The 22978-nt window shown below is 52.5% G+C and overlaps 1 protein-coding gene across 1 annotated transcript; it reads right to left on the bottom strand.

The window, feature by feature from the left end:
* Positions 1-2462: 2462 nt before the first annotated feature.
* On the bottom strand, positions 2463-22168 carry Fosl2 (FOS like 2, AP-1 transcription factor subunit). The gene is made up of 4 exons (XM_059248356.1): positions 21737-22168; positions 11016-11267; positions 7930-8037; positions 2463-5534 (listed from the first exon to the last, which is right to left on the bottom strand). The coding sequence occupies exons 1-4, from the start codon at positions 21836-21838 to the stop codon at positions 5022-5024; spliced, it is 975 nt and encodes a 324-aa protein (XP_059104339.1). The 5' UTR covers positions 21839-22168; the 3' UTR covers positions 2463-5021.
* Positions 22169-22978: the final 810 nt, after the last annotated feature.

Consider the following 22978-nt stretch of genomic DNA (forward strand, 5'->3'; position numbering starts at 1 on the left):
CAGGAAGTACTACTCCCCCTGCAGCCCAAGGTTGAGGTGAGCCCCTTCCCCCCACCAACTTCATCCATGAGAAGCCAAGGACATAGAGGAATAGAAGAAAAAGGGAAGTGGCCGGGCAGATGGGGGAAAAAGAAAAGGCAACCACCACAAGCTCTTTGATCTTAATTCATTTTATTCTACAAAATGCTACTCAATGGAAAGTGGGAAAGCGAACAACAACAACAACAGAAACATAAAACAAAAATAAACCCCAGGGGGAAACAAGTTTTAATATGCTCTTTCCTCCATAGCAGCAAGCTTCTCCCAACAAGCTTTTCTTAGTGCAAATACTGTAAGCTTGTGTCACGTACAGTACACAGAACAACACACACCACCAGAGATGGCTTCCGAGCAGGGATACTCCTCAATTTTTAAAACTATACAAAGATTTGTGAGCATATGGTCCTGCCTGAAGAGTCCGACTAGAGAGGCCCTCCCACAGGGCCACTTCATCATGACTTTAAAAACAGGGGACAAAAGGTGCCCAGAAAAAAAATCATTAAAATTCCCCCCACGGAGCCATAAAACCTTGTACAACTCATTTGCCTCCAGGGTCTACAGCGGATTTCACGTCACGTCATTGACTTATCCCAAATACAGGTGCACAAAGCTTGAGTTTCCACTATATACCAAAATACGATATATACACCTCCCACTGCCAAAGAAACCCTGATACCTAGTCTTTATACAAAGTTGAGTATTTTCTCCCTCAAAATCAAGTAACCACGAAGTAAAATAAATGGAATTTTTTTTTTTTTTAATCATACAGAGAAAGTTAAGTTTTGAGAGACAGGGCCAGGGTCTTTCATTGTGTTTTCTTACAATGTTAAGAATCCTTAGCAGCCACTGTCCCCAGAGGAATGACAATCAGTCTTTATAAACAGAACCTTTTAATACAGTTTATACAGCACAAGTCCACAAGTCACTTTAGAAACGGACAAACAAAATAAAGCATCATTATCCTAAGTTAGAAAAAAGGAGGGGGGCGGGGGGGGGGCAGAGAGGGAGGGGAGGGTACTTTAATGCTATCGGTTTCTATTCAGGCTTGGAACACACACAGAAGATGTAAACATTTAAAATAAATAATAAAATAAATGTCGATTTCTTCTCCCCTTTCCCTTCCCAAACCCTCTGTCAAAGTTTGACCCAGCTCCTCCCGAGTGGGTTGCCAGCACTGGATCGTTACCAATGTGTGGTGAGGCGTGGCCAGGCCCAAATCACCAGAAGCGTGAGAAGACACCACTTAGCAGTGGGACGATTGGTTTCCTTCTTAAAAAAAAAAAAGCGGCAGGAGGATAGAAGCGCACACTCACATGCGTGGGGACACGAATGCACACACACACACACACACACACACACACACACACACTCACACGCCCCTGTCAATAAATAGTGAGATGCTAGCTTGAAGATGAATGTCAAGATGACCCAAGCAGAATGTGGCGAGCACCCCCCCACACTTACTTACGTTTAAAAAAAGAGTAAGTCATACACCCTACACATCCTATTGGTCCACAAACTTTATGAGAACTCAGGTTGCCCCTTCAGTCACCCGAGAAGCACAAGCCAAGCCAGGGTAGTCTGGTGGGGGGGGGGGAGCCTGGGGTGGACAGACGGGTGCCAGGGGGTGAATCTTGGAGAACCACCAGACTAAAGGCACTCCCACCTGGGGTCTTTGAAGAAAGCCCTCTCGTCTCCAAGTGTTTTTTGTTTGTTTGTTTGTTTAGCCATTACTTGGGACCTTCTAGAAGGGGATGACTTAGTTCCATCTTAAAAGAGGATAAATATAAAAGTGCCTCGTAGTGCCTGGGCACACAGTAGGTGCTTATTCCTTTCCTCCCTAAAGAGGCCACAGGACACCAATATCTGCTCGGGGAAGTTAGTCCCTGTGAAAAGATACGTGGTGACCTCTCCAGGGACACGCTTGCTCTCTCAGGAAAATGGGGAGAAACGAATCCAGATGCTTCACGTGGCCTCTCCCTCTTTCACACTTGGGAGTCAAGCGGAGGCAGACTTGGGTTCTCTCTCCCCAAAGCCCGAGGAAGCGCCAGGTTTGCTTATGGTTAGCTCCGAAATGCTCCCACGACTGGCCACCATGGGCACACGCGTCCTGTGACGGCAGCAATCTGACCTCCGAAAGGCTGCTTGGTATTAGCTCCCCTCACCTGGGCTCCGCTCTTTCCCGTGCCACAGCGGTCCCTAGATAGCCAGACAGAGGGAGGACGGCTCTCCCAGAGGTTGGGGTGCCATGAGGACTGTGCTTCGTGCTAGCTGATTGGGGAGTGTCTGCCCTATGCCAACCTAGAGCTGCTCACAGTGCCAGCCCAAGTCCACACCAGCTGAGGGCACACATGAGATCTGACACCTTGCCTGAGCACAAAGCACCCCACCCCACCCCAACCCACCCCCGCGTGCCACCCCCCACTGCAGCTACTCCCTGAACTGGAGGCAGGACAGCAAGCCAGGCTCCTGACGCTGGAGCATAGGCAGATAGATGTGTGAGTGACATGTATGTGAGTGACATGTAAGTGACAATCCAGAAGGAAGCAAACCGAGGTTACTCCCACCGTTTAGGTATGGATAATCAGCTTCCCCCCTACCAAGAAATCTTTGTCTTTTGGAAAAGCCATGGAGTCTTGTGGGACGAGGCAAGCAGGTCAGAAGGGAAAGTGGCCTCAGAGGCTTCTGAGGCCCAGGTTAGCTGGCTGTGCCTTCTAGCACTGATGCTGATACAGCCTGAAATCTGAACTGAGAGACAGACTTGGGGGGGGGGGGTTCTCAGGAGTGTCCAACTGGGGCACCAAGTCACAGGCCTGTGACCTGTGTCGGGATCCATACTATGGAGAGTAGGGCAGAAAAAGGGCTTTGGAAATACAGAGAACAAAAAAGCAGCTTCGTTTCAGAAACACCCATGAGCACAACAAGGGAGAGAGCTCCCACTTGGCTTGAGATGATAAATGCTTCTCAACTGAGATCACCCCCGGGTATTTACCCAACTCCTGCTACTCTTGGCTGTCTTCTGTTTCTAGGAGGACTCTGAGGCCAGGAAGCCACCTCCCAGAGGCTCTGGGAGACCAGAATGGCAGAGTTAGAGCCAGGGCACACGGGAAAGAGCATATTGAAATTATTCTGAACAAAAATCCTCTCTCCTTTCATCTCCCTCTCCACCTAGCCAACGCCTGCCCCCCCGGTCACTTTCAGGTCTAATGGACCATGCAGGCTTCTCACATGGCTCCTGGATCCTGTGTACTCTGCATGCATGTAAGTGGGTCATGGGATTAAATCATGGCCGGCCCATGTGAACTTGGGTTGAGAAAGGCATAGGTCTGTGAGGTTGTCCCTTCCCTGTCAAAACTCAGATTTCCACCACCAGCCATGATTTCAAATAACATGCTTTTAGACAGGATCTTTAGAGTGGACACACTAGGTCGGAGCATTAGCACTAGAGACCGGTTCTGAGCAGACTCCACTTCCCAGACCTGTGTTAACATGCAGCAGGGAGGAAGGGCTGAGATGTGGGGGCAGGAGTGTGCTCTTGCTGGAGGCCAGGACACCCATGAGAAGCACAGTTCTTCCAACAGTGGGAAGGGACACATACTAGCTTTGATAGGAAAGGCATAGACACCCCAAGCCCAGCAAGACTGGCTCAGACCAGTGACTCCCGACTGACCTGCTGGGTCAGGAGGTCACTCTGGAGTGGGCCACAGGAGGATCAAAGGAAAAGCATTCATCCATCAATGGGAGAGACCACTGAGAGCAGAGCTGGGGAGGTGGGGGGCTCCTACACCTCACTGATAGGAGAGTAGCCAGGGAAGGCTAGGTACCAGGGCTGCTGCTGAGGCCAAAATCATTCCTACCACAGCCCCAGACATCTCCCCAGCTCTTCCACCTGAGGTTTGAAGAGAAACCATTAGGTCAAACTCGGGGGAGGGTCCAGGCCCACACTCTAAGAGTGGTGTCACCCTGAGAGATGGGGAAGGGCAGAACCCAGCGGGGCTTTGGAGTGATGTGCGGTTCCTGGGAAGGGGTACCTCCCTGGTCTGGGGAGAAGGGGCCAGGGTCAGAATGGCGAGGCAATAATTACAAGAGAAGCTCTGCTCAAGACGTCAGGTGAAGGGAAGCTCACTGGGACAGCCCCGTGGCTTTGTTGGCACTAATCCTGGCTTGGTAATTAGGCGTTTGGCAAACCCAACCCGTGCCCTGGTTGTCGCACTTACACCCTTGTCTTCTGGCCAAGCCGATCCTCCAAGGGATGGACATCTCCAAGGCTGGGGAGGAAAGGTCCTCGGTGCATCCCAGCAGTGATGGCCTCACCTGTCGAACTCAGGGAGGCCGCTGGTGGTCTGTGACGTCCTTAGTGCGCTGGGGTGCGTGGGGAGGGAAGGTTCAATAATATTGCACTTTGACTGTCCCCTTCGGGACACATCCACCCCAGTGGAAGAGTCACCTGCTCCCCCAGCTCCAGAAATAACAGCGCTTTAATATCCGGACCACCCAGATGAAATGTCATGGCAAATCTCATAAAAACCCAGAGGGAGTGAAGCTGGGACTGGGGGAGGCAGGGGACACCAAAAAGGCACTGAGCATGCTTGGTGGGGCAGGAAAGGGACACCATCACTCCAGGGACAACAGAGTCACAAAGGGACAGGAACCATCCGGGCCGGCTCCAGATGCTGCAGAAGCAGGAGAAGATGTCTGAGTCCACCAAACCAAGTTCTCCTCCGGCTTCTCAAGAAAGAGGATTTGCTTGCAAGATGAATGAGGGAAAGGGGGTCCCAGGGCTTCCAAGAGATCAACCAGTGCCTCGCCACTAAGTCCCATCGGGTCCCCAGAGCCAAGGTCCCCCTATTGCCCTCACGGCCCTGGAGCGCTTAAAGGTACTGGTCTCCGGGAAGGGTGACGAGGAGGATGAGGAGGATGAGGATGATGATGATGATGATGATCATGATGACTTCTCCAGAGCTGGCCAGAGGAGCAGAGGGTTACAGGGCCAGCAGTGTGGGGGAGTTCAAGGAGTCTGACGACTGGTCCCCACTGCTACTGCTTCTGCGGTGAGCCTTGGAGCAGGACTCCGAGGGTGAGGCAGGCGATTCCTGCTCCAGCACACTGGGGTAGGTGAAGACAAGGTTTGAGGTGCCTGGAGTAATGGCAGGTGTGGAGGTCACCACGATGGGGGTGTGCAGAGGCTCTTCCCCATAGAAACCACCCCCAGCAATGCTGATGGGCTTGATGACAGAGCGCTGGGTCTTGTCCATCCCTACCACTGAGGAAGAGGAGCTGTCCTCTTCGAGCGGCTCCTGCTTCACCACCACAGCGCCGCCCGTACCACGGATGGGCTGCAGCCCGGAGGTCGGGGGCGATCGGCGCTCCTCGGGGCTGATTTTGCACACAGGGCCATGCGCCACCAACATGAACTCCAGCTTTTCCTTCTCCTTCTGTAGCTCAGCGATCTCTTTCTGCAGACCGGACTTCTCCTCTTCCAGTTCCTCTGTTTCCTATGAGGGGAAAGAAGGGTGTGAGGGACAGAAGCCCACAGGCTGAACTGAGGGACGGTCCCAAACCACACATAGAGAGAGAGAGAGAGAGCGACAGCGTCCTTAGGTGACCTACCACGAGCGTCTCACACACACGGCAGGAGAGCTAACCGGGTGTGAGTCACATGGTGCCTCACGGTCCCTTTTAATTCTGAAGGAGGAAAGTTGGCTTGTGGGGCAGGCGCATTAACATCTGGCGCTGCTGTGATCGAGCACCTACTTCACCGTATTGTGCACTTCCCAGATTATCCCCCTCAGCCCTCCAGAAGCTTCTGAAAGCAGATGTTATCATCAGCCCATTTGGAAGATGAGGAAGCCAAGGTTCTGAAAAGTTGGCTCATCTGCCCAAAGTTATAGAGCTAGCAGAGAGGGTTGGCCAGATGTGAATCCCAGGGCATCGGACTCCAGAGTCAGCATCCTAACCACATTGGACCCTGATGATACCAGTACTACCTTTGGGTCCCCCCAACAGGTTAGAGTGGGGTACTCATAGACAAGGGAACCCTCTGCTCGCTCTTCCTTTACCATTTCAGCCCACTAGTGGACACAGATGCTGAGCTGGACGCTGCGTGTGAGGAGCAGACTCCCGTGTACAAGCCTCTCTAGCCTCGGCACTGGAACGAACAGTGCCTGGCTTGTAACCGACGCTCAGCCGATCCCTGCTGGATCCTCCCTTTCTTACTCCAGTGTCACTAGACCAGAGACACCGAGGGACACATTTAGCTCCACTGTGTGCCCAACAGAGGGGCACCTGACAGCCTGTAAGAGCCCTCGAGGATGCCAAGATCGCCAGTGGCAGCCTCGACTCCTCCCTTCACACAAAGCTCCTCTGGGCTGTAATGGTTGGGGAGAGGAAAGGCATGCGTCAGCAGTCTCCTCCCTACTCTTTCTCTAACACAGATTCCCATTCACAAATGAAGAGATACGGGCAAGAGCTTCATTAAGCACAGTACGGTATTATTCCGGAGTGAAAAAAAAAAAAAAAAAGTTTCCATCTGTCTCAAGGGTCTGATGAACGTCAGAGGCTTCCTGTGGAGGATGTGGCTCAGGGGCCTGGGTAGCTGGGTCAGGACGTGGGGGAGGCGGAGAAGTAGGGTGTGAGGCTTCTGGGAAGACGGGAGGGAAGTAGGGAGGACTCAGAGGAGTAGCTGTGCTGGGCTGGTGGAGAGGGATGCCCTCAGGGAGTCACAGTAAGGCATGGTGGCTCCTTGAAGTAGGAGAGAACAGTTAGCAGTGGAAGGCTCTGCGGAGGGAGCCTCCCGTGGTGGGCTGATCGCTCCCCGGTCTGCCCCATCTGGGAAGGAAGAACTTCTACCCCCAAACCCCATCCCTACTCTTGACACCTCCACAGGCCATGAATACAGGCATCATGGGATCCACCAAGTATATATTCTAGTGAATGTACCCAAAAGTTGGGGCTGAGGCATGAAGGAAACAGCTTAACACAGATTGACTGTACCTGGAAGGATTAAATGGATTCTAAATCTCTCTACTAGTCAGTCACCATGTGAGGACTGCGCACACACAATCTCCCGGCTCATCTCCTCTCTCTGGGAGCACTGTGTCCCAGGGAGTCAGCACGGGCCTGGGACCTCCCCTACCAGATGCTCAGCCCTTCCTTTAGGGCCAGACACAGAAGGGAGTTACGTGACATTGGTCAGGTCAAGTTTAGAAAAGGGAGGGGCAGGATCATACCCCCAACCCCAACCCCCCACCCCCGGCTCCGGGGTCTGGGCAATTAGGGAACATGGGAGAATGACTCAGGAGGACAAGAATGAAGCTCTCAGCTCACCATAGAGGTGGGAAACCTTCCTGCCAAGGAAGGATAGGGGAAAAGCTCCAAGAAAATATAACTCGACTGACACGTGACCTGTCTGCATGAGGATGCTTGCTCCCACCCCACTCAAACCAGGGTGCTTCGGCCAGGCTGAGCCACCTTTGCTGGCCCTGGGCATGGGGGCAACCGGAACCCTGAGAAGGAGCCACAGAGAGGCAGGTATTGATGTACCCGCCCTAGCTCATTGGAACTGTCAACCTTTACCGAGACGCCCCAGTGGGTTGAGGACAGAGTGCCCACAGGTACTGAGTGAGAAAACGCACTGGCCCAGAAAGGTGGTCTGCTCCTCTCTAGACCCACGCAGATGGCAAAGGCCAATTCTTATGCGTTCATTTCTCCATTCTCCCCATTCCCACCCCTCATTTAGCATAATGTTGACCCATGTGCTCAAAAGCAAGAATGCTCTGTCTCTCCTGACTCATCATCTGTATGATCCTTGTGAGGACAGGACTGGAAGGGCAGGAGCCCTGCAGCCCTCGGCCCACCCAGGGTAAGCCCGCCCCCCACACAGCTCCTCACCGCCTGCAGCTTCTCCGTCAGCTCGCGGCGACGGTTCCGACACTTGGCGGCAGCCAGCTTGTTCCTCTCCCTCCGGATTCGACGCTTCTCCTCTTCTTCAGGAGACAGCTGAAGAGACCAAGGTCAAGGGTCATGATCAGAATGGTGGCAATGCTTTGCAGCAATTTTTAAAGAGCTGTATTTTAAGGAATGCAACCTGCCCCTTTTTTAGAGATTGGGGAGGGGAGAAAAGAGATGTGTAGCCAGGCTCATGAGGTCACTGCTGTGTGACTGCCTGGAGGGAGCTTGTTGACGGATCTGCCTTGGAAGGGGACAGACGTTGCATGTTGAAAGGGAGAGCAGACCAAGAGTCTGTAAGGAACTCAATGGCCCTGCACCAGGACAGGATCTGTCAGCTCTGATTCAAAGCCTAAGCCAGAGGAGAGTCCCCTCCAGCAAGCTAGGCCTGGCCCCACCTGCTATATACAGCAGCTTCCTCCAAAGCCTAGCTAATTACCCTTCCCATCACTCCGCCTGCTCTACCAGCCTCACCACCCACCTTTGATTATGTAGAGTCTCCACATAGGTAAGATCCAGCCACGGGGGAGTGTGTACTGATGTACTATCACCACTCTATTCCCAATTTCCTCTGCCAACCCGAGTGCCAGCTTCTCAGAGGTCTCCCTGAGGACTCCTTGGGAGCCTGACACAGTACTAGGCTGGGCAAGAGAAAAAGCAGCCTAGGCATAAAAGTCTCACCGTCCAGCTTTTCTGCTTATTTGATAGTGACCGTCTACATGAGGCATAATTCCAGGAGTTGTGGCTATGGACTAAAGGAAAAACCCCCTGGGAAGAGATCAGGAACTAACTCCTTCTGGCGAACCAGTCAGAGACTCGGAACTCAACTCTGCTCACACACACTACCAAGGAGAGGGCCAGGGGCTAAAGCATAACACAGGGCAAAGAGAAGACCTTCTCGTTCAGGTACCAGACAATGATGCATACCTACTGTGTGCCATACGCTCTGCTAGGAGCTTCAAAGATTCTAAGTATGATAGGACCTGAGTCCTGCCTTCAAGGGACACATGGGGCTGGGGGGTGGGCAGCTGAAGCTACCCCAGACAGAAAAGCTGCCTAACGACAGACCACAGCATGAGGAACAAGCTGTTTGTGCTATCTGGGCTCAGGTCAGGACCCCAGGGAGCTCCCTCCCACCCCGGGAGTCCGTGGCTCTGAAATCCTGAGCAGCCAAGAAAGGCATCCAAGTGGAAAGTCCACTCCATCTACACAGAGCTGACCCCACAGGAGGTCACAAGGCCACTCAGCCAACACCTGCTCCCAAACCTATCTTGGTCCAAGCCTTACAAAGTTAGTTAGTTACCAAGAAAGCCTGTGGTCTTGTGGCAGTCCTGGGTTGAGGTTTCTCTATGGGCCCCTGGACTCCACTGAAGGCCCAGCACCACTACCCTCCCCTCCCCCACAGGCAGCCTTTATTGCTGAGGGAGAGAAAAAAAAAAAAAAGCTAGGCTTGGTTCAAAGCAAGCCTTCCTCCTACCTTGGTAACTTTTAGCCTTAGAAGTCTCCCTGTCTGGGGAGGTGTGGGGCAATTGTGGGTACTGTCGACATAGGAAATGTTCTGGGGTGGTGAGATCAACGTGGTTACAGCTTGAGTGTTGTTAACATCACTAGGGACCCACCCACAAGCCACACACGCCCTCCCCTCCCTTCTCCTCAGTCCCCACCCTGGGCTCAGAGGAGCCTCCTGGGCAGGCTCTGGACGAGGGCCATGAGGCACCAAGCTGATTCCTGGGACAAGCCTTGGGGTAGGAATGGGGGAGGGGGGGGCTGGAAAAATGGAACCACAAAAGGATGGCCCCAGACAGCTGGTCTTGAAGCAGACCTGGGTGGGGGTAGCATCAAAAACATCCACCTGAAGGTCAAAGCGGTGGATCCCAGTCTCCGCTACTACTAACTTGGTGTGACTCTGAGCAGACCCCTGCCTTCTAGGCCTCATCTATGAGCTGGGTCCAGGGGGAAAATTCGGAGGCACTGTCCTCAAAGTCCCTTCTAGGTGTAAACTTCCGAATGTAGTGTGAGGTAGGCCCGGCAGAGGAAGACCGTGGGACACATCATGCTGCCATGTCCCGTCAGCCCACAGGAGCCTGGCTGCCACTCAGCATCATGTATATCCCGGGACAATCTGGCTTGTCAATGGCGATGGAGCTTTGCACCATGGATACATTATAGGAAGCACAATGACAAAGGACTGTGAAGTCACACCTACTACAAGTCCTGTAACCTGTGGGAAGCCCCCAGAAGGGGCCAGTGGCTTCCCACACACATCCACTGTACCTCAGTGTCTACCACACAGAGGCACTCTCGGGACTACTGGCTCTGGGTCCATCCCTGTGCCGTATTAAAGGCACTGGTACTAGGACATGGTAGGCCCTGGGGACCCTAGAGTAAAAACAGACAGGAGCTGGAGAAAAGGCTCCCACAGTTATCAGGAAGGCGTTACCAGATTCACGTTTCATTTGAGAAGGAAAACGCACTGGCATGGCCTTGTGGGAAGGGCACTGTGCATGGAGTCTAAGCAAGGAGGTCTGGGCCTTGGGGGTATCGTCTGTGATGGGAGACAGATGAGGTCTTGGAAAGCCTGCATCCTCCCTTCCAAGTCAGTTCTCTTTCAAAGCTGAGCCTCTTGAGGAGGAAAAACAAGCGAAACCTGATGTGTGACCTCTGTCTCCCCGCCATAGCTGAAGAGACTCCTTGGGCCCAGGTCACTATACTTCTAGAACATACATTCCAGGAACAGGAAAAGGGCTTCAGCTTTGATCTAAAGACCTGAGACACTGAGGAAGAATGGAAAGTCACAGGGATGCTCAAAGCCCTGGTCCTATGGCGCTCACCCAGTGGCTCCCCACTAAGGCCCAGGGCAGGGCACTACTGTAGGAGGCCATGACAGTTCGCATTCACTGATACTTTACACTTACAAACTGTTCCCCGAACTCAAGAACTCCCTCAAACACCAACATAACATCTGCATTCAAGAGCCCCTACCTCCCCCAGCTACCAACGTGGCTCTTCTCTACTAGCTAGAGGCATACCTGCTCATCTCTCCTCCTGCGGCCCACAGTGGTACCAATGGTCTTGATCACGCCGGGTCTGGGGAGAGCCATGTGCCCAGGGACAGAAGCCAGGCCCGGCAGGGGGCTGTAGGGGTGTGAGCGTGGATAAGGGTTGGACATGGAAGTAATCACTGTGGGCTGTACCATCCACTGCAGGTCCTGGCTGGTGGTGATGGCGTTGATGGTGGGGATGAAGGCGCTGCCTGAGCCAGGCATATCTACCCGGAACTTCTGAAACAAGGAGAAAGACATGACATTGAGCCAAGAAACAGCAGACTGCCACAAGCGGAGCCAGAGCCAAGGCCAAAACCTACAGACTTCGGGGTTAAGGCTTGATGGCATGGTCAGGACCCAGGTGGGCATCCCTGGACAAGTCCCACATAGCCAAAAGGCAAGCCGATCTTATCCATCCCCGGGCCATATGTCAGATCTGTTCCCTGCCTGGAGTCCTGAAGACTCCATTCTCAGGGGCTCTGGGGAGGATGCAGCCATATCCCAAGTGACTTCTAGGACACACGGGAGGCTGAGCCGCTCACATTCACCCTGCAGCCCTCCAGGGCACATATCTGCAGGATGTTTCCCGTTGGCCTCCTGGGGCCTCTGAGTCACCTACCAATTATTCCCCAGGGTACTGGCTCAGGACACATTTCTTGGAGATTTACACACCAGTAGATCAAGGGAGATCACTACAAGTATATTTTGTCACTTTCCAAGGAAGTTCACGATGAGCCTATACACCTATCAGATCAAGGTCAAGTTGAGAAGGCTGAATCCTCACCTCTGTTTATTAGAGGGTCTACGATCAGTGGGGCCCATGCGTCTGGCTTTGCAACTGGAATTCCTCTTGCTATCTTCGACCCTGCCCTCTGCCTTCGCTGGCATCTGGCTCGGGGCAGACGCACTGTGTCTATCTCTGCCATTGACACATCTGTCTACCTGGGCTCACAGATGTGTCTGTGGGGAAACTTGGGTGCTGCCATCTCACAGGCTTCCCTTTGTCTCTTAATTTACGTCAGGACCATGTTGCAGAGCTCTGTGAGCTGCGGGGAACATTCTATTTAAAAAATCCAACGAGACAGAACATCGAAACACGATAGATCAGGCCCCTCAGCTACCGTGTTACTGGAGGTGTTGGGGTCAGAGCCTGGGCCCCACAGCCCTAAATAGCTGGGCTCTGCACCCATCCCCAGTGGGCCAATTCAACAGTAATAGAGGAGAGCAGAAAAGGGAGATTTATTCAACATGACCATATTAAGAAAAGGGACAGAGAGGCCCAGTGACTCCCCAAGCCTGTCTTCAGAGTCAGGACACAAAGTTCAAGTTCAAACAGAGGGCAAGAGGCATGGATAGCTAAGTAGCCTCCGTCAAGATGTGGTCCTGCCCCCCCCTCCCCGCCCCCCCGCGCCCCCCCCCCTCCCCCCGCCATCTTCAGTCTGTCCTGCAAGGCGCTCTGACAGGTTGTCATACTGTGTAAAGACCCTTCCTGGGAGTCATCAGCTCTTCCCTTCTCTCAGTATGAGATTCCTGGGACAAATCCAGTTTCTTGGGGACCACGGTCTCAGTGGTCTGATAGCCAAAGGGAGGGGCACAAGTGTCTCTCTAGAATATCCCCCCTCCTGCCAGGATGGCTAGAGCTGGCCTTGACCCTTCGCTGGGACAGCTCCTGGAGAGGAGGAGAGGCAGGAGGGAAGCCCCTCCCATTTCCAGCGTTTCAGGAAAAAGGCTCTCTAGGGACCCAGTCAATGCCCCGTCCTCAGAAGATCTGCGTCCACAAGAACATCTCACAGCTTTGCCGCCTTGATCTCATGGGTAAAATGACAACAGCCATAATAGCTAGCACTTAGAGGCTGCCCGACACCATGTTAATGTCTTGCCTAGATTGCCCGGCTAATTCTCCCTCTGAGGTAAGCACCACATGATCTTCATCTTAGAGGCAGAAACAGTCTGAGAGACTCCAAGCCACTGATTCAAGGCCATATTAGTGCTAAGCAGTGGGGTCAGAGTTCAAATCCAGCTTGGCATGACCAAGACTTGCTGAACCATCTTGGTCGTGGAGGAACCTCTCAACGCGGTACCACACAGATTTCTCTAGCATTCTTCCTTCCTCAAAACCCAGCCCCAAGTGCTGGAGTCCACCTTGTGCCAAGGGTCCCCTCAGCCCTCCACCACCATCAAGGAGGTCCCATAGATCGGTTTCAACCAAAAGGAAACTCTGCTATCCTTAGCCCAGGCACTAGAGTAGCCCCCAACTGGTCTAGTCAGAGCAACCAAGACTAGAAGAATTGGAAGTGGCCACCTCTGCAGTCTTTACCCCTGCTGATAACATCACAGGTATGAAAATAAAGTGAAGCCTACAGACCCCAACACTGGACCTGGATGAGCTGACAGACCCTTCCTCGCTCAGCATTCTGCCACCCACCTGACTCCAGTCCCTGCGGTAGAATGTGACTGCCTCACTTCCCAAACTGCCCCGGTGCATGAAAACTGCCCAGTGCAATGGATTCTGGGATTTTATCAGGGAGGTTGCTCAGGACGATGGCTTCTGGTCAGTCTAGCCAGTTTCAGAGTTATACCACTGAAGGCAAAGGTAAGTAGGGTTGGTTTTGGTTTTGAACCAAGAGTTGACTGAAGAGAAACAGGTATGCCAGGCTTAGTGGTTCAAGATAAAAAAAAAAAAAAAAAAAAAAAAAAATCCCAGCTATACAATAGGGTTGAAGCAAAAGAATAATAATAAAAAAAAATCCAAAGTCAGCTGGGCAGTGGTGCATGCCTTTAATCCTAGCACTTGGAAGGCAGAGGCAGGAGATCTCTGAGTTTGAGCCAGCCTGGTCTACAAAGTCAGTTCCAGAATGACCAGGGCTACACAGAGAAACCCTGTCTTGAAAAACCAATGCCCCCCTCTAAAATAAATAAATAAATAAATAAATAAATAAATAAATAAATAAATAAATAAATAAAATCCAAGGCAAGTCTGAGCTACAAAATGAGTTCAAGGCCAGCCTGGGCAACTTCGTGAGACCTTGCCTCAAAAATAGAAAAAGGACTCTAACACTCACTTAGCATGTACAAGGCCAAGGGAGGGAGGGGGAGGAGGAGCATTTCATGTAAAGCCGGTGTGTGTAAAGCAGGTTAGACTTTTTGAAGTGGAGAAGGTGTGTGTGCCTGGAGCTGAGCTATGAGAAGGTAAAGGTGTGTTGTGGACAGCGGACGTGGACAAGTGTGTACAGGAGCACTGAGGTCCCCACAGTGAATTTTCTCTGGCGCTACTGGAGGAGGCACAGGGACTTTGCTTGGAGTCAGGAGGTCCAGGTTTGCGGCCTGGCTGGAGAAGCTCTGCTCTGAGCCCACCCCTGAGGACTCAATCCTGGGACAAAAAGAGAACATATTGATTCCGAATGCCCCGCATTGTGACAGGGATAAAAGCCACAGCGACTGTAATCACAGGCTGCAGAGCACACCAAGTGGTTCTCAACCCCAGCTAAGAATACTCCGAGGAGCTTGTAAAGATCACCAACGTCGGAGCATCATCATTAGGAAACTAAAATAATTGGTTAGAGGTGGAGTCCTATTACAGGTACTTTTTCGAACTCCAAGGAGATTTTATTATAATGTGCAACCAGGGCAGAAAAACATTGCCCCAAACAAATAGAAGACACTACAAATCTCCACCATCACCGTCACCGCCGCCGATGCCGCCACCACCGTCATCAGAATCACGTCACCCTCGTAATGTAAGGGCTGTGTACACAGCACAGGCTAGCTCTTGGGAGAACTGCCAGCTTCCTACTTTTGGAAGCACCCAAATTTGTATTCCGTTTCTCTCCCGCAAGATAGGTCCTTAGACAGCAGCAAATCTGGGTGCTTCCAGGGCAATGGCCGGATGTGACCATCTCCTGGAGGGGGTGGGGGGGGCAGCTGTCAGTTCTTTTCAGGAAATTATCTAAGAAACACGCTCCTTCCAAAGAACAACCGTGTGCCTGTTTTAGGCTTGGGGAAGGAGGCAGAAAACCCAAGGGCAGCTGGGCGACTAAGATTCCTCAGGCATGGGCAGGTGCCGCCCAGCCCCTCTCCGGCCCTCTCAGTCCACACATACACACACACACACACACACACACTGCTTCCCGGCAGACACCAGCCAGATTCCTCGCAGCCATGGCTTGGTCTAGACAAAACAAGGCGGTAATAAAAACAAGGCGGGAGGTAATGACTGCCTCTGGATCGCCTGTACACCTTGTTTCAGACAGAGGTAAAGCCATATGGATAACACGCCGACTCCCAACTGCAAGGAAAACAAATGTCCTGTCCCCAGAGGGGACTGAGGCCCGATAAAGAAGGCTTTTGTCTCCGAAGGAGCCTCTTGGAGAGACGCACAAAAGTTTCAATTAGATCTGGCAGATGTTTTTGTCTCCACTCCAAACATGTTATTCAGAAAGTGACACTGGGGTAAGAGAGAGGCGATGAGGCTGGAAGTCTGTGGTCTTAGACGTCAGCCCGATATTCTCCTATGCTAACAGACCAAGAACGACCCAAACGTCCTGTAAAGGGGGCATGGAGTCACGGTTCCCGGTAAAGAAACCAAGACAGCTTTCCAGGCCCAGGAAGCGGGGCAATACCGTGACAGTGCCCAGCTACAGGCTGGCAGTCATAGGATGGATGGAAGAGGTAGCCAGGGGACCAAGTTCTCCTGGGGCTATATAAGCCCCTGGAAAGCATTTCCTTTGGGGACAGGCCTGAAGATACTGGGTGGCTATATGGCATTCCAGGCTGTCAGAGCATCCAAGTACTTAAAAAAAAAATTGTGTCTCTCTGTCAACAACTTGTGGGTGAATGCCTATAAAAGGACAAACAACCCCCATAGGCCTCCTAGAGCTGAATCTGGCAAGATCCACTCTAAGGAGCCAGTTGACGCTTTCTGGGCGGTATCTGTATTACCCCTCTATGCCACCACTCTGGCAGGTGAGTGTCCACAGAGAACATACGAGCAAGCGGGCACTTCTGGGCTCCATTAAATGTCACTCACAGACACAGTTCGGCCTCCAGGCTCAGGTTGGAGGGACACAGAGAGGAAAGAAGTAAGCCACAAACAAACAAACAAACAAACAACAAAAACAGACAGAGAGACCCCTCTAAGCCAGGAAGCCAAGGGGATGGACCTCACTCCTCGGATTGGATCTCCAGACACTGAGCCAAAGTTTAAGCCCTCACAAGCTTTGTTGTGAGTCTTCGGGCACTGGGGACTTCAATGTCATTCAGCAGCACTCTGTGCTTAGGGGCTCAGTGAGTATGTATATCAACTCAAGAGGCCTCACTCTCCCAGCCCAGCCGCTGCTGACTTGGAGAACAGCCTTTTGGAACACAGCAATAAGACCTTGGGTTCAGAAAAGAGTCACACCTCGTCTTTTGCTAAAGAGTCTCAGACCAGGAGCTTCGACCACCATCCCCATAAGCGTAGATGGAGCCCCCGCCTCCCCAGAGTCTTGAGCTAGGCAGACATGGTATTTAGATAGAAGTCAAGCTTGAAGTTCTTGGCCCATCCTCCTGGTCAGGCTCTTCTTGGATTGATCCTTATCAGGACCCCAATCATGCAAGACACGAACCTGTGGACCCTGTAACCTGCTCCATCAGGAAGGCAGGCAGGATAGAATGGGTCTTTCTCCTTCCTACACCCTCAACAAAGGAAAAGGAAATCTCCAACATCCCAGAAGACTAGCTTTAGAGAGAGAATGGGGAATGTCGAATGTTCTAGTCACACTTACTCACATCAGCCTTCTGAGGCCCAACACCAGTATCAGGCTAGTGCTGTGTTCATTCACTGAGCACAGGGTGCCTTCCAAAGCCTGTACACAGCAGCTACACTGGCTGTCACCTTGACCTCTGACCTTTCTTCTCTGAGGAAATGCCATTTATGTCACAGTGGAAATTGCTGCTAACAACTCACAATTTCCAAACTTGTAACCTATACAGACGTATCCCAGGTGACCTGCCCCCCCCCCAGTCTCTTCACCAGCTTCACTGGAGAGAACCACCCTCACCTGTGGCACCTCATGGCCAGGGTGAAGGAAAGCAAAAAGTAGAGAGAAGAAGCGGGCAGAGGTTGCTGCGGAGTTATCCCTGGGTTTCCTGGATCCTTTGCTCTTTCTGGTAAGAGTCCCACTCCTAAACACTGGAGAAATTCACTCAGGGACCCTTTCCTAATATCCCTGGTCCTGTACCCTCTGCAGTCAATAGGACCAGGGTTGAGACCAGGCTGGCCTTGAACTCAGAGACCAGGCTGGCCTTGAACTCAGAGATCCACCTGCCCCTGCCTACATACGATAGGGATGAGACATATCTACCCAGCAATGAAGGTATTTTTTTCCCTTTCAACACATAAACCAGGAAGTTGGTTTCCTTCATTCTCAAAACCAGTATCTTTATTTCTGTTTAACAAAGAAAAAAAAACGTTCAAGACATCAATGGCAGAGATGCTGTGTCAGCAAGGGACCGTATTTGTGGGTTTTGAACTGGAGAGCTTGTGGACTTGGAAGATTGAGGCCAACAGGACTTGGGGTGTCACTCTGTGCTGGACCCCAGCCTGTCCTTTCAGACTTTATACATAAAACTGAATTCCAAAGACCTTTCGGTAATTTTCAAATAGCAAGTTCACCTTTCAAGGGAAGATTTGTAAGCCAGGAGAATTTCCTAAATACAGTAAAAACAATTCCAAAAGAGCAGTTCTTGCAAAGCCTCTGAGTCCTGCAGCCTCGGCATTCAGTTAAGCATGTGGTCCCCATAAGCAGCAAGGATGGAGGAGGCAGCAGGGAGGAGTGATTTAGGCGTGTGGGCTCTGGTGTGTCTGTAGTAAGACACACACACACACACACACACACACCCTCAAGCTCTCACATTTTATATTCGCTATGAATAATAAGGCAGGCAGAAATACAATAATGGAAATGCACTTGGGGTTTTGGAAAGGAAACTTCAGCTGCCACTCAAGACAGTTTATGACTGCTACTTCACCCCGATAGTGATGGGAAAGTGAAGCATACTGCCACCACCAAGAGTCAACAGGACAGACACATTCCTGGGATCAATCCTGTTGGATCCTGAATCTACAACATCTGTCCGGTCAAGGGAAAACAAAAAGGGAAAAGAGAAAAAGCAGAGGGCCTTCATTTGCATCTCCCACTCTCCCAGCGTGTCCCCACACAAACATGTCAAGAAAACAACACTGTGGAGGGCCCCTTCCCAACCAGGCTTTACTTGAAACAGCAAAATATGTCTTTTTCTTAAAAAGAAACTCACTTTTAATTCAAGCTGTTTATGGTTAGCTATTGCTAAATATATGGCACTTAGTTGCCTTAAATAAAAAGAAGAATTCTAAGAATTTGGAAAACTAACCAAGTTTAACACCCTGAGACTGGAAAAATACATTCCCAGGAGCGTGGTTCCAAAAATATCCTGTAGGGGGCACTAGAGAGGTATGGTTGAGGCTGACTTGGGAAATCACAGTCATTTCTGGTAAAAGTTGTTTGATGCAAGGAATGTCCCAGCCTGGTACAGTTGGCAAAAGTTTACTCTGGGGAATTTTGTGTGTGTGTGTGTGTGTGTGTGTGTGTGTGTGTGTGTGTGTGTGTGTGTGCGTGAGCGTGCCCCTGTTGGGAGAATGTGGCAGAGGGGGAAGAAAAAAAAAAAGCTGGTCTGACGTTCCTTGATTCCAAAAGGAAATATCCTTGACTTATCCTCACAAGTCATCTAGAAACAGATAGCAGCCTTGGAAAAAGTTCCGGGTCTTGTTTTTGTTTTGTTTTGTTTTTTTTCATTTACAGGGGGGCCTGGCTGATGAAAACAAGTTATGAAATGACCTCTGTTTGTGTAACTGGCTGGATTGCGTAATGCCAGAGCCCTGAAACCGTAACAGCCAAGGAGCAAGGCACAGCATATATCTGGAGGTGTTATCCCAGGAAAGCCAGGAGAAAGAAAAGAATAACACAGCCAGCTCCAGGAGGGGGAGGTAGAGACAACTCTCCCGAGGAAAATGAAATCTCAGTGATTAGCCTTTGAGATTGGGATTATAGCTGCAACAGGAAATATTTTTCGTGTTTCAAGTTCCTGCCATATACACAAGCAGAGGTCTGTACAAAGAGCTGTCTGCCCCCCCTCTCCCCCGACAAGTCAGTGGAACTCAGTGCTAAGACCAGGCTTTATGCAGCTAGATGGGAGTAGGGGGGGGGTGGGCTGGGGGCTGGGGGCTGTTGGAGCTGGTTAAACAGCAAATGTATGGGGGATACAGGACCCCACAAACAAAGAGACCAGGAAAAAAACTGTATCCACTTGCTCAAGGGAAAACCAGGAATATCTCACAATGATTGGTCCATCACAATGCCATAAAGGAAGAAGGCCCAGTCACTAACTGCCGGAAAAATTTCCCCACGAAGAAGGTTGGGAGAATAGTTGATTACAGACTTTATCTGGTATGTAATAAAGTTACCTTGAGCCCAGATCGGGGTGGGGTGGTAGCACAGACTTGGAAAGTAACGAAAGCTGAGGCCTATCATTGGGACCACAGAATCATTTTTTTTTTTGTAGAAAGCCAGAGCAGGGAGGTGATTAACACCCCCACCACCCCACCCCACCCCACCCCCGCTGACTCCTCATCTCCCACCCACCACACCAGCAAGGAGTAGAAGGGATCATGCTGAAACTTGGCCGAAGTGGCGGTACCTTGCCAATCCCTCTGGGGTTGAGAGACTTCTTGCTCATGCTACTGAGCAGAATGGGCAGACGGACCTGAGAATCCCATGCATTGGTTGTTGCTAATTGCAAAACCCTCATGTGTTACAGCATGCTAGGAATTAGCCAACAGCTGCTTTTTGCTTCGGTAATGAGGCCCCATTACACACGGCTGGACGGAGCGCTCTTCCTTCGGCCTCGCGTTGGTTTCCTGTCTGATTGGCTTCCAAAACAAGGAATTGCCTCCGCTCATATCCTGGGCTCAGAGCCCTAGTGACACAGATTATTCAGCTGGGGCACTGATGTCCGGTCCGACTTCCCATCCAGGCCCCAGCGTCCCAGCGAAGCGCCAGGCAGGGAGATCGCACCGTTGTCAAGGGTCACTGTCTCGGTCTCATTAGTGAAAGAAAAGAAAGAATGCAAAGCGCCTATGTTGACTGTGGAAGGAGAGGGATGTGGGGTGGGGGTTATTGAATTGGAAAGTGGGGGGGGCAGGTATAAATGACTCTAACCCATTGGTTAGAACCCATTCGATGTCTGGGTTCAACACAAATCACCCACTGGGCTGGGATGCAAACATAGTCAATGACTTTTCAGATAAGATTTAAAACTCCTCACTTGGTAGTAAGGGTCCATTGACCGCACCCTCCGCGCACGGAGGAGGCTCTCTACAGCGGGTGCTTAGCAGGTACGGAGGGGTTAGAGAGAAGACACAGAAAAGCTATTTGGAGGGGCTCACCAGACATGGGACATCACTTTGAGAGAGGTGCCCCTCTTTTTCAGATTACAAAGAAAGACATGTTTTTTATTATATTTCCCAGCTCAGTCCATCTCTCCCTGGAAGCACACACATACACACACACACACACACACACACACACACACACACACACACACACACACACACCTCCTATCAGGTTGACTGCTGGAGGCCAAAGACAAGGCCATAGCCACGGCCTTAGGAGAGTAACTCACGCTGCCGCCAACTTGCCTAGGAACGCCTAGGAACTCCGGTGGGCTTCAGGTGGCAGAGGACCTTGTGAGTTCATGCAGTTCCCTCGCAAGACGCTACACAAGTCAGGTACCCCACCAGTACGCCCTCCTCCCCCCCCCCGCCCCCCAGTGCCTGTTTGGTACCTATAGACACACAGATTACAGGCACAACCCCTCCAATGGAAACCAGTCTGCCTGCTTTAGAAAGTTGTTTTTCTACTTCTAAAACCACTCCGGAGCCCAAGGGATGTCTCTTTCTCCCACTTCTCTCTGTCAGCGTCTTTGCCTCAGGTACCCCCCAAGCCCCTCAAGGGTCGGCTCTCCGGGACAGTACATGCTCCTGTCCAACCCTCACCGGAAGCTGGGGGGGGGGGCACAAGAGGTGTCAAGAGCCAATCAAAGCCAGCTTCTTCCTTCCTGACCTCCGCACCTGATTCCCAGAGGCAACCCTAGCCCGCCCTCCGGATCACTGGAAGGAGCCCAACCATATTTCTGAGTCCCCAGCCCTTTCCAGAAAGCAGCTAAGACAGAAGGAAAACGGGAGTAGGAAGGGCTAGAAGGCCTTCGCTGTAGGGTCTTTGACGGTTGGGAGGGGCTTAGGGAGTGCAAAGATTTTCTTGCCTATCCACCACCGAGAAAGGGGAAGGTGGAAAGGGAGGGGAGAGCGCTCGGAAGGAGGCAACAGGCTTCCAGGAGGGGACCTGGAATTCCAGAAGCTTTTCTGGAAAATAAAGTAAGAGAAGCCGAGGGGTGAGGGTGTTATTGGCTCTTCGAGCCCACTCTCCGCTTGTTTAAAAAAAAAAAAAAAAAGTGGTGGGGTGGGTGGGGCGGAACAGAACAAAACCCCACAACTTAACAACGGTGGCCCCGAAGTATTTTTCTAGCCCCGTCAAGAAAGGGTAAAGACAGAGGTTGGGGGTGGAGGCAGTGGGAGCGAGGAGAGAGGGCAGGAGTCTGCCCGCGCCGCCAGGTGCACCCGGGCCCGCACGTACCTGCTGGCCGCCGCCACCGCTGGAGTAGGACTCGGCGTGCGCAGGAGAGCCGCTGCTGCCCCGGGACGAGGTGTCAAAGTTCCCGGGATAATCCTGGTACATGATCCGCGGTGGGGGCCGGAGAGGAAACAGGGTGGTTTTCTTCCCCGCCCTCGCCGCGGCCGCGCACAGTCTGCTGCGCGCTCGCTGGTCCACCGGCCCCGCCGCGGGCTGGCCTCTTCGCTCCGGGGCTGTCCCCTAACCGAGGCAGACAGGGAGGCGGCGACACTCGGGAAGTGACCCCCCGAACGCCGCGCACCGCACTTCGTTTCTGCTCTGCAAGCTCCGCGGAACCGGTTGTCCACCGGGTCCCTCCCTCTAAAAAAGTCGGCGCGTCCCTCGGTCCCTCCCCTGCGCGCGCCCTTCCGCCCCCGCGCGCAGCCGGAGCTCCGCCGGGACCCAGGGGCTGGAGAAAAAAAAGGGGCAAACGCAAAAAAAAAAAAGAAAAAAAAAAAAAAAAAAAGACTAGGAGCCCAGCGGGTGTCGCTTGGCAGCTCTGGGGGGACTCCCTCCCCGATCTCACAGGGCGCCAAAGAGGCGAAAAAGAAAAGCTGCCGGTTGGGAGAAACTTCTGTTTCCTCCTTTTAGAAAAGGAGCCCGAGAATAAACTTCCTGTGGCCAACTCGCCGCCTGAGTTTCCCGGCGACTCGGACACTTGACTTAGGACAAGGCAGCAAGCGCCGCCGGTCCAGCGGCCCCGATCGCGCCGGCGGGACAGTGCCCGTGGGGTTCCAGGCTGAGCGGTTGCTGCGAGGGACGTGGCTCGGCGCCGCAGTGACCTGCACCCTGTGTCCGCTCCGGGACGGGCCGGCCTCGCGCGTCTCGCCTCGCTTCGCCCTCCCTCTCCTCTCTCTCTCCCCCTCTTTCTCGCGCGCGCTCTCTCTCTCTCTGTCCCTGCCGAGCGCTGCTCGCTGTCTCGCTCCGAGCCCCTGCGCTCTGCCCGAGATGAGTCACTACAATGGCACGAGTTCAACTCCACACTCTTTATTCTCCAGCCCCGCACCATGTGGATCCACTCACGTCAACCCTAGACTCCACCTTGCTGGGAGGAGCGCTCGCGGCGGCGGGGGAGGAGGAGGAGGAGGAAGAGGCGCGGGAGGGGAGGAGGCGGGCGCGGCGCTCCCCTCCCGGCCCTGCTCGCGGTCGCGCTGACGCCAGCCGCACACCCCGCGCGAGGAAGGCGGGCGGTGGTGAGGGTGGGAG

The sequence above is a fragment of the Peromyscus eremicus genome, chromosome 22 (assembly GCF_949786415.1).
Source record: "Peromyscus eremicus chromosome 22, PerEre_H2_v1, whole genome shotgun sequence".
NCBI classification, from domain to species: domain Eukaryota; kingdom Metazoa; phylum Chordata; class Mammalia; order Rodentia; family Cricetidae; genus Peromyscus; species Peromyscus eremicus.